This window comes from Penicillium oxalicum, chromosome I (assembly GCF_001723175.1).
Source record: "Penicillium oxalicum strain HP7-1 chromosome I, whole genome shotgun sequence".
Classification (NCBI taxonomy): Eukaryota; Fungi; Ascomycota; class Eurotiomycetes; order Eurotiales; family Aspergillaceae; genus Penicillium; species Penicillium oxalicum.
Genome location: NC_064650.1, coordinates 4532947 through 4547328, shown reverse-complemented (window position 1 = coordinate 4547328; position 14382 = coordinate 4532947). Strand labels below are relative to the sequence as shown.

General features: G+C 53.5%; 3 protein-coding genes across 3 annotated transcripts; 1 reads left to right on the top strand and 2 right to left on the bottom strand.

Moving 5' to 3' along the window:
* Nucleotides 1–1732: 1732 nt before the first annotated feature.
* POX_a01502 (uncharacterized protein) lies at nt 1733–3512 on the bottom strand (the record flags this gene model as incomplete). Its single annotated transcript, XM_050110430.1, has 4 exons — nt 1733–2334; nt 2447–2732; nt 2818–3293; nt 3428–3512. The coding sequence occupies 4 exons, from the start codon at nt 3510–3512 to the stop codon at nt 1733–1735; spliced, it is 1449 nt and encodes a 482-aa protein (XP_049974198.1).
* A 2152-nt stretch (nt 3513–5664) lies between these two features.
* On the bottom strand, nt 5665–8729 carry POX_a01501 (uncharacterized protein; the record flags this gene model as incomplete). Its single annotated transcript, XM_050110429.1, has 4 exons — nt 5665–7016; nt 7101–7287; nt 7406–7734; nt 7937–8729. The coding sequence occupies 4 exons, from the start codon at nt 8727–8729 to the stop codon at nt 5665–5667; spliced, it is 2661 nt and encodes an 886-aa protein (XP_049974197.1).
* Nucleotides 8730–11294: 2565 nt separating this feature from the next.
* POX_a01500 (uncharacterized protein) lies at nt 11295–14053 on the top strand (the record flags this gene model as incomplete). Its single annotated transcript, XM_050110428.1, has 2 exons — nt 11295–11514; nt 11646–14053. The coding sequence occupies 2 exons, from the start codon at nt 11295–11297 to the stop codon at nt 14051–14053; spliced, it is 2628 nt and encodes an 875-aa protein (XP_049974196.1).
* Nucleotides 14054–14382: the final 329 nt, after the last annotated feature.

The window sequence follows — 14382 nt, the reverse complement described above, 5'->3', positions numbered from 1 at the left end:
GGATGCAGTATGTGTTTCTCACAAATCCCGTGTACCCCGGGGGAACAAAAAGGGTCCGCTCAGTCCTCAATGGTTCAATCCAAAATTCCACCCTCTCTACCACGAAGGATATCAATTTTTGTATCGCAAACGGTTCCTTGCTCTCCATCCAATCCAGCACTGCATCATACACATAAGCCCCCGCCTCCTTTCATAGCCTAGGCTTGAGCTCCTAGCTACCTGCATGTGGTCCAAGTAAATGATATCATAATTCGAGGATCCGGATCCCTCAGGAACCCCAACTACATACATACTCAGTGCCACCTACCTACCTGAGTAAAGCCCCCGATGAGCTAAAATGCAATAGTAGCAGTCGTGGTCACCTGGAGTTCTGGCGTGGTTTCTAGGGTCTAGAGGGTCGGAGATCGAATCAACTGAATCGACTAGGTTTGAGCTGTGGTTGAGTTAGATTCGGCCGAAGAAGTTGCTCATGACTCGTGATGGTCGAACGGGCATAGCCTCAGAGCTCATAAGTGATTTTTCTTCTTTCTTTTCTTTTCCGGGGGTTGAGCTCTTTTTCCTGAATGAAATTCACTTGGGGAATAGCGTGCTTACAGTCGTGACGCTATAGGTAGGTAGGTAAATCGCTGAATATGGATCTGATGTTCATGTACCTAGGTAGGTACGATCTTCCTCTTTGTGAGGTAAAAGCAGAGGTATAGAGGGAAGAGAGGATACGTCAACAGATAGATGAGGAGATAGATGCACGAATTTGAACAGAAGGCGAGACTCATGTGCTTAGCAGAGTGCATGGAAGTACAGGATCATACTGGAATCTACGAGATATTTCAGGTTGTATAAGATGGAGGTTACACTATCAATGGCTACGCAGTCCACACCTTGAGGAGAAATTCTTCATACAAGGGCTGTGCTTGTGGTAGGATGAAACTAATGTTGTCGCAGCCTAGATTCAAGTGCAAGGAAGGTATCTAAGACCAGCGTGGTTTGAAAATGGAAGTCGCGCCTGCTGTTTCATCAGTAGCCATCAAGGAGCTAGTCATGTTGATATGTGGTTCTGCCTTGAAGATGCATCTTTCAAGGGTATTCAGCGTGAGTCCTAGATTGTTTCTCAAGTTAGGCTTGCATTATCAATTTTACGAACTAGGTACTGGATTGCATTCTTATTCATGTTGCGTTGCTCAAACATTTCAAAGATTGTACGCATCAGATATAGGGGGGACGAGGTCTACCTACACCTCAATATTCCATGAAAGCGTGTGCCCTTGGTCAACGCTGTTCAAGGGAGTAGTATCCAAAAGGTATAGAATCATAATCGTGACTGCTCTTGCGCTCACTCGTTGCAAGATTGCCGACTATCCCCCGGGGATGGCCTACTGGGAACTTGAGAGGCGGGCCAAGTAGCGAATAGAACGAATAGAACTTCGCATTGAGCCCCAGGAACTTTAGAATTATCTATTCAATCGCATTGGTATCAATGTCTTACGGTCGCTTTCAAAACATTGTGTATGTACGTCCATGAACTCTCGCCCAACCACGGGCAGAGCGGACCAGAGATAAGTGGGCGCATATGCATAGGCATGGATCTCATTATCATCAAGATGTTCGGAGATGAATCTGGGGAGTTTCTCAACCGTCTTTCACCAAGCAAGAGGAGGCGTTTCTGCCTCACAATTTCTTTTCGTTGTTGCCATGAAAGGCCAAAGTCCCCAATTTCCGCTCTCACCAATGGCGTCTAATCATCTCGGATGGCAACCTCGTCCTCCCACTTGGGATAAACAGTCTCGCGCGCTCGCTTGATAACACGCTCGATACCGTCCAGACCCATCTTGAGCACATCCATCTTGGGACCGTAGCTCAGACGCACAAAGTGGTGACACGGGCTGTCAAATAGATCACGACGCTTGGCCGGGTTCAGATCGAAGAAGATGCCAGGAACCACAATGACCTTCTCCGTCAACAGGGCGTTGAAGAAGTTCAGACCATCCGAGATGTTGGCCTCGGCGGGGAGAGGTGGGTCCAAGGAGGTCAGGTCGAGCCAGACGTAGAACGTGGCTTCAGGAACGTCCCTCATACGGAAGCCAATCTCGTGCAGTCGCTGGAGCACATAGTCGCGCTTCTCACGGAAGTGAGCCTGCAGCGCCTTCATCTCGGTGCGAACCAGCGAGGGCTCCAGCATGGGGATGGCGGCCTCTTGGAACGGAACATTGGCACCACCGTCCAGGTATGAACCGGCCGAACCGAGAGCATCCACGAATTCTTTGGGGCCGACGATCCAGGCAATGCGCCATCCGGGCAAGCGGAAGCGCTTGGTGAGACCATCAATCAAGAGGACGTCTAATGAGAAAGGTTAGTTTCTCTGTGTTTGTCACTGAGAGACGAGGAGCCAGCGCAGCATGGCAGCAAGCACCACAGACGAGCCCTCCCGGTAGATGGATGGCTGACGTACCATCTCTGTTGACGTCGACCACATTGGCAGCTCCGCTGATCGTAGTGCCGTCGCAGTCGGTCGTGTAGTTGTAACCACCGTAGAACTCATCCAAGATCAGAGTCGCACGGTCACGGCAGATGTCCTGAATCTCAGCCAGCTCTTCCACCGACACAAAGTGACCGGTCGGGTTACGTGGGTTCGACGTCAGCAGCACCTGAGTGCCTCGTGCAATCTCCTCGGCGATCTTATTCGGGTGAATGTGATAGTGGTCTTCCTGAGACAGCGGGATAGGAATGGGTGCAATCTGCCAGCCCAAAAAAAAAGAGTGAGTCCCAAGTCAGTTCTGTGGCGTTCCGTCCAGATCCGCTGCGACTCTGCACCTGACTTACATTCTTAAACAGCGATAGCATCTCTGAATACGCCGAGTAATCCGGGATCGGGAACGACAAATACGAGTTGCCCAAAATGGCAGCAATGCGAATCAAGCCGGCCCGTCCACCGGGTACGATACACACATTCTCCCAGGTATACTGACTTGCTTTGCCCTGGCGATAATGCTCGTTGTACAGACGTGCAACCGCTGCCCGCAACGGCTTGATTCCCGCGGTCGGGCCATACTCCCGAGACGCCGAAGTAATAGGGATGCTGGTCGGACGCGGGAAACTGCCCTCGATCTCATCGTCCGCCTCGGGGGCGCCTTGGCCCAAATTGGCCCAGGCGCTAGGATCTTCCGCGTAACCGTGCTCGGTTGCTCGCTCCGTGCACCAGACGACACCGGTGGACGCGCGTGAGGCATCGAGACCCGCATGTGGACGGTGCCCCTCGTGCGCAGTTCGGAATTGACGATGAGTCTCGGACCGTTGCTCTAGAGGATGAAAAAGAAGCCGTTAGTCCGATTGGCTCCATGATCATAGGTCCATGCCTGGTTAATTGTGTGTGCATGTGTGTCTGCAGGCGGGCTTCAACATGTCCAGGAAGCTTTGGATCTTGACTACCTACCATTTTCGGACAACTCCTTGCTTTGCGAGAATCGCCGGTTGGCGGAGGGACGCAGGATACTGACTCGGCGACCGGAGAAAGACATGTTTGTGCTGGAGGGTGCGACGACTGTCACTGCCAACGGTGGTGGTGGCGAGATGTCAATTTGGAGAGAGGCTGATTGCGGGGCTCACTGGTTCGGGAGCGATCGCGAGAGAGAGAGAGAGAGAGAGAGAGAGAGAGAGAGAGTTGGAGAGCTGCAAAAGGATGATGGATCACCAGTGGAGATTGAGAGATGATAGAAGGCAGGCGAGTTCCAAAAAAATAATCAAAAAAAAGAACCACCAGAGGTGGGAAGAAAAAGAAAATCTAAAGGTCCCAAGAGAATTGAACGACGATGGAGAGTTGCTGTTCTTGCGAAGGTCTCGACTTTGTGGTCGCTCCCGTTTCTCTCTCGTTGGGCGTCTTCTCTTCTGCCCGTGCCTTGATTTCAAGTGATGGAGCGCCTCAGTGGAAACGGCCACAATGATGATCAAGTACCGATGGACACGGTACTACGTCGGAGTTGAACCCTTGTGGACGCAAGAGGGTCCCAAACAGAGCCAGAAAAGGAATCACAATCATCATCACAGGCGCATCGACAGCGACGTGGATCTCTCCCGCCTTTCCTTCAACGTGGGAGCGCTGCGATTCGACCACATCACCGAGAAGCCTCACTGGATGCTTTTACGATCGCGGTTCTTTCGCCTGGCCCTGTCACCTCGCCGAATCCTGGTGGATGCACAAAGGGCATCCAGACCGAATCATCATCACCATCTGCAATGCTTGTCTGAGACTAAATCCAGCCATCGAACGAAAATTCCCGCACGCTCCTAACCGAATCGTCGTCAGCTCCAGCGGCCGGTCCCTTCGGTTCTCCCCAGCCTCTTGTCTCGGTCACTACCCACCGAGAAGGATTGCCGTTGGCTCTAAATCCTTTCCGTTTTCTCTTCTTTTTAGCCTCCACTTTTCTCACCGTATTGCTAGTCCACTCCCCTGTCTTTTGGAGAGGCCGGTGGAGAGTGGTGGGTGCCGCCGAGTGGGAGAGATGGCGGTCTCGCAGTCACCCCAGTAGCAAACATGGCCACGAAATCAGGTACACACTGCTTGCACTAGTGGATCGAATCAAGCTCACCCCAGCGAAGGACCCATGGCGCGTCATCCTGGTGGGGCGCCGATAAGCAGAGGGGGTGAGGATAAGTGTGCATAGCAGAGAGAATGAGAGTAGAAGTGAGAGAGAGCAGCCGATCATGAAGTTCATCGCATCGGCCCGTCTCCATCCGTGAACATGAAGTTGACGGGGGAAGAGTGTAAACAGACTGGTCGATGTTGACAAGTCTGGCAATCTTTGTGATGCAAAAGGGTCGCGAGTCTTTTGATTACGGAATGGGATCCACCGAACTCCCCCCATCACGAGGATGTGCCTCAAAAGCCGTGGCACATGTAGTACAAGCGGGTCCGAAACCGAGGAATCAACGTGGACGTCTTTCTACTTTGTTCGTCTCCCGTTCTGTGGTAAGGATGAAACTATGTCTAAAAACGACATGGGCAACAGTGTATCTTTCGAGATATGGGGGTAAAAAGAGAATAGATAGACCTTAATCTCGTAAAGCGCCGGATGCGGGCACAAACTACCAGTTCCAGCACCAAGAAACATAATCAAGTATGCATTACATCGGGAGAAACGGTAACTGGAGGGGGTTGTGGTCATACGGTCATGGACATTGTAAAATCAAGTAGAGAGAGAAGGGGGGGGGGGGGGGGGGGGGTGTAAAAGAATAGAGAAAAATATAAATAAATGGCGAGGTAAGTCGAGACGGGACACAGAGAGAGAGAGAGAGAGAGAGAGCACGGCAGCGTAGACCGGAGGGAAACACACCGCCCAACAATCACAAAATCAAATCATCCACACAGATGGGGACAAGATGTAGCACAGACATGAGACTCCCGACAATAGACTGACCGTCTCGTTGGAACAGACAGGCGGCAAATAGAGGGAGAGGGAGAAGCAAACAATGCGCCGCGACAATGCAGATGCAACTGGATCGCAGTCGAAATGATCGAGTCATTCCATCAAACGAGATTCCGCACAAGATACAAACACAGGTGATCATAATTCATAAAGGGAACAAGAAGGACGCCGAGGGGAAGGGGCAAGAAAGGGTGGCGAGACTGATGCGGCCCACTGGAAGGAGCGCGGTGTTGTTGGGGTTCTTTTCTTAATCAACCACCTGGCAATATAACTCAATCTCTCCAACCACCCCCTTGGCTAACTCATCCCGGTGTTGCTCGCGCCATTCGATAAAGGCCAACTGGACCGCTTCATCGTTGTCGATGGTGATGAAATCCCCATCCTCATCGCGATACCGCAAACGGACGGTCTTACTCCCAATGGATCGGTCGGTGAAGCGGGCCAATTTTGCATCCACGCGGTCCGTCAGGGAAGGGAAAAGAATATTGGTGGCAATCACTAACGTGACATAGTTATCCTCGAAGTTGACCTTCGCTTTCAGTTGAGTCGGCATGAAGAGGTCCCCGTCATCCGGCCCTTGGCTCAGCGGAGAGGTGGCCGGATCAGAGACCTGTCCGGAGCCCCGATGCTCATTGTACTCAGGCTCCGTGAAATGCGTGGGATGACCCACATGAGGATGAGTGCGAATCGGAAGCTGGTTGTTGGTAGGAGAGTTGTTCTGACTTCGGTTGATCGGAGCCTTCATGCTGGCCATATGTGCCGGGATGGGTGGCACCGGCACATTGTCGACCGTTTGCATGGCATGGGCGCCCATGTACCGCCGAGAGTCGGAGGCGTTGTTGTGATGATGAATGTCGGGACTACTGGCCGAACGCATCCGTTGAGCCGTCCCGCTGGCCGCCGCCTGAGGCCCCGAGAGAGGAGGCAGCGAGGGCCGCTGCGCACTTCGGCCATTGGACTGTGGGGGGAAGTAGCCGGTGGGTGTGCCGTCTCGAGAGGTTCCACGAGACAGCGCCGGCGCGGTGTGTCGATTCACGTCCTCATTCCACACACTCGATGCGGAGGTCGAGTTGGTGTTTTGTCGGCCAAACGAGAACCCGGACTGTGAACTCGATCGAGTAGAAGGCGTTTCTGTGGGTGAAAAGTAAGAGTTCATATTGCGTTCTCCGGGAGACATGCTGCCTGAGCCGGTGAATTGAGTGTGCACGGAGAGCGCGGGATCCCCTGCGAAACGAGGCCGACCGTTGGTATGCGGCACAGAGTTGGTACTGCCCCCAGTGGCGGACCGGGTCCGCAGGCTTGTGCTGGATGCATTCCGACTCATCGGGAACTCGGAATGGTAGTTACCGTCTTTGAGACCTTCCTCGACTTCATACTCTTGCTGGAAGGGGTTCGGTATGTTGGCCATGCCTTCCATGTAGGTGAACTCGCTGTCTGATGTGCCCGTATTCCGAAGCGTACGACGTTCGGATTGGATGGCACGTTGGGTGTCGATCTCCTTGTACCAATTGCGCATCGTCTCTTCGCTGATGTATCGAATGATAAAGTTGTCGACAACACCGGCGTCACCTTTCCAGAAGATCTGAATGCGATAAAGACCTGTTCATTGCCCCGTCAGACATACACTATCCTGTCAAGGGGGAGAGGGGGGGGGGGGGGGGGGGGGGGGGTTGCAAAACATACCAGGCTTTTGTAGGCCAACAATGTCCGTCACGTTCGCCATGTAGATACGACCCTTGATCTGCAGGCGAGGCTTGCCCTTTGATGTGTTGGAAGGCCTGTCCTTGTTCATCATGAGCTTGCTCTTCTGCTTATTCGGATTGATGTCTTTGCAGCAGAGGAGAATGCGTTCGAATAGGTAAATGTGATACTGGTAGGATCTAGTCAGTGGATCGAAGCTCATGGGTTAAACGGCATTGCGTGCTCTCAAGTCACAAGGTGGTCGTTATGCGCCGCAAAGAAACCAATATGATTGCAACGACACGTACCTCTCTCTCCGTGTCCTTCCCACTGTCGCCTTTGACAACCGCAAAGGTGCCGAAACGCAACAAATCTCCAAAAGCTTCCACTTTCAGCGACTTCCAGTCATCCACACGCTCGGACAATTCTACCACGGCCGCGGCCAAGTGCTCCTTGTGAATGGCGTCATCCGCCGAATCAAGGGTTCTCTGAATGGTGTCGATGGCCCGAGAAATATCGGCTTGTATTTCGGGATCTTCAGCTTGTTTACGCAGCTCCTGTGCACGGGTGGGGCGAAGGTCATCAGAACATGCTCGAATATGCCGATACAGGCCAGCAAAGAGTTTCCGTTGGATCTCTAGGAGGAAAAGGGACGTACCGAAAGCATGAGTGGGTACCTGGTTAGTCGTTGGAACGGTTTAACGAAAAATCCGTTCAAAGTCTTGGGTTGCGCCACCATCTGTTGGAGATCGGGGTGCCGAGGGGCACTCCGAATTTTGTCCCATTCTTGCAGACATACTTCATCGCAACGCATCTGATTGGCGATGAAAGGCTCGTACTGCCTGAATGCTTCTTCATGCGAGTAAAAGAGGCGGCCCAGTTTTGCATTTCCTCGGGAAGGCATAGTGCATGCTCCATCCTAATCAAAAATCGTTGCGCAAAATCTAGGAGATTATTCAAATTGAGGAAGATTTGATGGCTCGCATCACCGGTCAAGGCGCCCGCTTCCTCCAACTCTTTCTTCAAAGATTGTAGGTTCTGCAGGTGGTGCACATAGTCGCGCTCGGTTTCCAAGAGTTCCTTAAGGATGTGCTCACGCTTGGTGAGCTTCACGTTGCCCTGTGCGCCCACGGGGGCATCGGTCACCTCGGGCCGCTTCAGCTGGCCTTGCATCTCCAGGATATCCACCACTCGATTCACCATCTTGATCACTTTGATGAAACCGGTGGTGCTCTCGCCATATAGGTCGGTGATGAGGAAGCAGTCCTGCTGAGGGAATGCCAAATCCTGCAGACATGCCTGCAGGAATTTGAAGGTTGCCGCCTTGGGGCGCTTCGCCTCGGGGACCTTGGCAGGGTCTACGACCAGCTCCTCGTCGGGACCGGAGGCATTATAGATACTCAAAAGAGGGTAACCGTTCCGCAGACACTGCCAGAGCGAAGCGACCGGATCGGTATTGCCTCGTAATTCGTCCTCCGCGGCCATCTTCTGCAGATAGGGCTCAAAGTTTGGCACCTCCGAGAGACGGCGCCTTAGATTCACGCAGCTTTGGTAGATGGACTCTCCACCACGCCGGTTAATAATGTTATCTTCGGCGACCGGTATTCCGCTCATGATGGCGGTTTCGATCATGCTATTATTATCTGGGTTCGCCGGGATGAGTCAGGCCAGCCAAGCTCAGGTTTTCAAATCCGCGCTGCAGATCCGAGAAGGGGGTATCAAAATAAGCGACGAGTGTCGGAGATCGGGGTGGTAACCATAAGTTGACCGTTGTCACAGCGTCGTTGAGCGTAGAATGGCGGCCCAGTGCAGGACGGCGGCAGCGGCGTTAGCAGCAGCAGCTATGATTCGGTTTCGGAACGCTCGTTGGCGCCTTCGCGGTTTCAGGTTCGGTAGTTACTGGGAGCCACTTCGGGACGATGAGATGCTGATGGAGAGCAATCGATCCCTTTGCGCAAAGACTGCACGAGACACGCCGGTGAGGTGGACAAGGATGCAAATGGAAGGAGGGAATATCGAAGGTGCAAGTCCGCCGTCTGTGTCGGGTCTGCAGAGTCGTCCCATATATCGACGGGAGAACCCGAACCTCAGCGGATTATAATTGTTGGGCGGCGAATATCTGTTCGGGTGGCGACGCTGCGGCCAGGCAGGCGTGGATCAGCTTCAATATGATCGGAGTTACCGAATGAAGTAATGAGCTCGAACGTAATATGTGTGGGTGGTGAAGTGGTTGTGGCTGGGTTCGGAGATATGGAGATGATCAAGGACCCTGTCGCTAGCACTGGGGGGGGGGGGGGGGTGGACCGACGAAAGGGGAGGGCCAAAGGCGGGAACAGGTCACTTTTCAAAAGGAGTGAAAGATCGAGTGACAAGACATCCGTACGGTCGATAAGAAGGGGGGGGGAGACCACGAAAGCCACGAGAGAGGTTGGGATGGAAGAAAGGGACAGTCGCGAGGTGAAACAACCAGAGGGGGGGGGGGATGATAGCGAAAGGATGGGAAAGGAGAGGGTGAGCCGAAAGAGAGGGCTGTTCAGTTACTCCATCGGGTTTAGGGGGAACGAGCGGTGGGATGTGGGGAGGGGCATCAGAAGGGTGTCCCGCGGACCATTTGGCACGATTTGCGAGGTCAAAGTGGACATGATCCACGATGCGAAAAAGGCAGTGGGTTCACTAGAGTGGCCGAAACCCTGGGAGCGGGCGGATCAACCTGAGAGACTGAGAGATCCGACGTTCTAGAGTCGCGAGTCTGGACACGAGCATTTGTGTGTCCAGCAAAGTCACTGGATAGTCCCGTGACTCGCGTCCACACAGTCCCCATCGGGTCTGTTTGACGTGTCGACGAAGCGTGTCGACATTGTCTCCGCTGCGGGAGGCTCTTCACAAGAGGCTCGGTCATCGTCCTTGGCACACGGAACAGGTCGACCCCGTTCATCTTGTCTTGACCAACCTGTTTGAAAAGATGCACACAGAGGATACTACTATATACTACTACTGCACGAATGGCATGTCATCCAGTGGTTGATCATCTGTGTAAGGCTGAGGCGCACCCATTTCCATCACAACCAGACACAAGCAAACCTCCTCGTAGACGAGCGTAGAGATTTGGCAAAGTATACGCTCTACTCCAGAATAAACCCTCGACTGGTATTTCTGTGAAGATTCAACGCGCTCAAATCCACACCAACATAGAATTTGGGTCCTCCCATGGGTGTTCAAGAGCGCAACCCGAGTTGGCTGAAGAGACTGAACGGATACGACTTGACTCATTCAAAATGGAAGGTCACAGAGTCACAATCTCATGAGGATATTGCAGCACCGAAAGACCGTCTCGCTTTGGAAAGAGATCTACATAAGACGGATAGACAGATCTGAGGCATTGGGCATTGATCTTGTTGACCGGAGACAACCTCAAGAAATGACTGCGAAGAGAAACATCACCGAAAGGAAATTTACGCCTGAAGAACAGCGTGGCCACCCTGCTCTTGTCGGCATTGTGTACTTCCCTAGGAAACTGTGGTGTGATGCGATCAAGCTTGACCTTCGCATGTGAGAAGCTGAGAAGCTCCTCCCCCTCCAACATCACGTGCGGGTGGAACCAGACCACCGCCCAAGCCGAGTGGGCTCTTCCTTCGGACTTGTCCTGGAGGTCGGGAGGAGATGACTACGTAGTTTCAATCGACAACACGAGAGAATCACGCCGAATCGAAACACTGAGAATGACCCCCGTCTGACCCTCCGACGCATTGTATTTAATCGACCTTCCGATCCGTTCAAGAACGACTGGCTCACTGGATAGTGGCTGGAGGCCTCAGTATCGACTCCCGAGTCTACCGACAGTTGTACTGGAGTACTCCGCCGTGACCTATCAACTCCGGTGGATCTTCCCCCCGACGCCGCTCAGCACCAACCGTGACGTGGATCCGTGACTCGTACTAAGCAGCTGCTCCGTAAAGGACCGCCTCGACCACACGAGGGCCACTTCTCGGCAAGTGCAAGAAGGTATGAACCCTTTTTGCGATCGAAATTCTACCCCCTCAACCACCATCTGTGTGTGATGCGACTCGAATCTCGCGAGGTCTGGCAGTCTCCGTTAGTTTTCCGAATCCACTGTCCTCCCCTCGACGGCTCTGCCTCGCCAGCGGCGACCCCATCGACGTGCCGTTTGTTGTGGTCCCGGGATCGTCGCCCGCGCGGATGGAGGAACAGACTGGACCAGACTCATCATCCTGCCCAGCGTTGAAGCTGCAGGCAACCTCCTTTTCGGGGTATACAGCCACGACTTTGTCGCCCGCTTTTCGTTTGGACGAAGGCTATTCGGATGACACAAGGAGCCCAGCCGATAAGGATTTACCGGTAGAAGGTTCTATGTCGCTTCCAGAATGGGTCCTGGCCCAAAGTGAAGCGGATCGAGCAGGTAGGCGATGACCCGGTCAAACTCGTGCGATCCCAGCGGATTCTCCAGGGACACGAAGGTCGCGACATTAGTTTTGGCCCAAACTCATCTACGTGGTACTGATCATGGATTTTTTTTCATCAAAAAAACAGCCTTGGCGTATACCATTCTCCGTTCGCTTCCAACTGCGACTCTCGCCGGCATTGTCGAGCATCTGACGCCCCTTCTTCACATGGACCCGGTGGTCAAACTTCCCCCCGAACTCACTTTCCAAATATTTTCATATCTCGAACCCCGTCAGCTCCTGACCGCATCGCTGGCATCTCGCTCGTGGCGCAGTCGCATTTTGGACTCGGGACTATGGCGCGTTCTCTATATCAACGAGGGGTGGCGCGTAGACGTGCGTGCCATTCGCAACTTCGAACAGGAGCAATCGGAAGCGCTGTCGCCGCAGACCCGCCGTGCACGGCCACAATGCTCGGACCCTGATCTGAGCGAGCCCAAACAAAAGAAGCGCGTTCCGATGTCATGGTATGATACGCGCACTGCGGATGATACTTTGTCCTCCAACGGCAAGGCCGAGCCGGATGATGAAGGCGATCATCACATGGTTGATGCGAGCGAGCGAACGACCCAGCTTGCGAGAGAGAGACCCCGGCTGGAATCCCCAACGCCTGCTCTCAACTCCGCCTCGCTTCTTCAACCCCCTCTGCGGTCGTCGCTTGTGGTGCGTATGCCCAATGGCTCTGCCAGAATCAATTGGATGCACCTCTACAAGCAGCGCCGGCGGTTGGAAGCAAACTGGCACCATGGTCGATTCACAAACTTCCAACTTCCCCACCCCTCCCATCCGGAAGACGCCCACCAGGAGTGCGTTTATGCCATTCAGTTCGAGGGAAAGTGGCTTGTCAGCGGTAGCAGAGACAGAACCGTCCGGGTGTGGGACTTGGAGACCAAACGATTGTGGTATCGTCCTTTGGTTGGCCATGCAAAGTCAGTTTTGTGCTTGCAATTTGACCCGAGCCCAGAGGAGGACATCATCATATCAGGCAGTAGCGACAGAAGTGTCATCATGTGGAGATTTTCGACGGGACAGAGGATCCACCACATTGCGAATGCCCATGCCGACTCTGTGCTGAACCTCAAATTTGACCACCGATTCCTCGTGACATGCTCGAAAGACCGGACTGTCAAAGTTTGGAATCGACATGACCTCCTCCCTACCCATGAGGATTACCCTCGCTTTTTCAAAGGCGGTGCAGCCAGCTACCCGTCCTACATCATCGATCTCAATGAAAATGCCCCCAGTCTCCTTGAAGCTAGTATCGCCAATGGGCAAATTAAAGCTCTCAAGGCATACTCGCTACTTATGACGGTAGAAGGCCATGGGGCTGCTGTCAATGCCATGCAACTTGACGGCGATGAAATCGTGACCGCGTCGGGAGACCGTATGATCAAAGTCTGGAACATTCGCAACGGTACCTGCGTGAAGACCCTGATGGGCCACGAAAAGGGCATTGCCTGTGTCCAATCTGACAGCCGCCGTATCATCAGTGGCAGTAACGACAATACTGTGCGTATCTATGACCATATCTCGGGAGCCGAAGTGGCTTGCTTACGTGGACACAACAATCTCGTCCGCACTGTACAGGCGGGATTTGGCGATCCGCCAGGTGCAGACGAAGCCTTGCGACTGGAAGCACTGGAGGTTGACACGGCCTTCTGGAGAGCACAACAGGAAGGGGTCCCTGTTGACCTTGGCCCAGGCGTCTCGCGCCGTGCGGGCTACACCTCCAATACGGCCGGGTCGCGAAACCCCCGTGATATCCGAGCCATCGGGGCCAAAATTCCTCCGGGTGGTGGAGGCAGCATGTGGGGGCGCATTGTCTCCGGCTCCTACGATCAATCTATCCTGATCTGGCACAAGGATCGGGATGGGGCATGGTCAATTGGGCACAGATTGCTGCAGTCGGATGCCGCAGCTAATGCGGCTCGTGGGACACTAAGCGCCGCCGCACGGGCTGCCATTCAGACTCAGGTTCGACATTTACAGGCTGCTCAGGCGCCGGGCCCGGCAACTCCAGCAGCTCAGAATGCCACGGCGGACCAGCGATCGAGTCATTCCACAGAACTTCAACCCCAAGGGAACACACCGGGAAGTCAAGAGGGGAATGCCGCTGCTGTTGCTGGCCCGTCGACGATGCCCGGTTCAGCAAATGGCACCGATCCCACTTCGATCAATGGGTCAGCTCAAATATTGCAGCAACCCCCTTCAGCTTCTCCAATTCCCCCAGCAACACCGGCAACGGTGACACCAGCGGCTGCGGCCGCTATCGCCGCCGTCGCCATACCCGGTAATCCACCGCAAATGGCCCCTGCTCGCCAGATTCATCAACTTCACCGCAATCGTGCGCCAGCCCCGACATCCCGAGTCTTCAAGGTTCAGTTTGACTCGCGCAAAATAGTCTGCGCAAGCGTTGATCCCCGTATAGTTGGCTGGGACTTTGCCTGTGGCGACGAAGAAATTCTGGAGGCATGTCGTTTCTTCCAAGGACTTTAATCTTCAGTTCTACGATGTGATTTGAACTACATTTCTCTGCATACTAATGAGCATGGCATCCAAATACACTTTTTTTCCCCTTTACTTTCTCCGGTCATCCACCACTGCCACTCTCGACAGTGTGTATCTTCGTACACTCGTCCATCATCATACCATGACTTGTATTTTATTTCACATGTATTTTTGCGCTTTCGAAGTCAGTCTACGACTTCGATGAGGATACGTCCACCTCCGCTTTCCTCGGCCCCTCCGTCCTTTTTATCACCCTTACACGAATCTATGCTATAGCCTAAATGACATCTGCTTTCGAGCCCATACTACACTTCGCA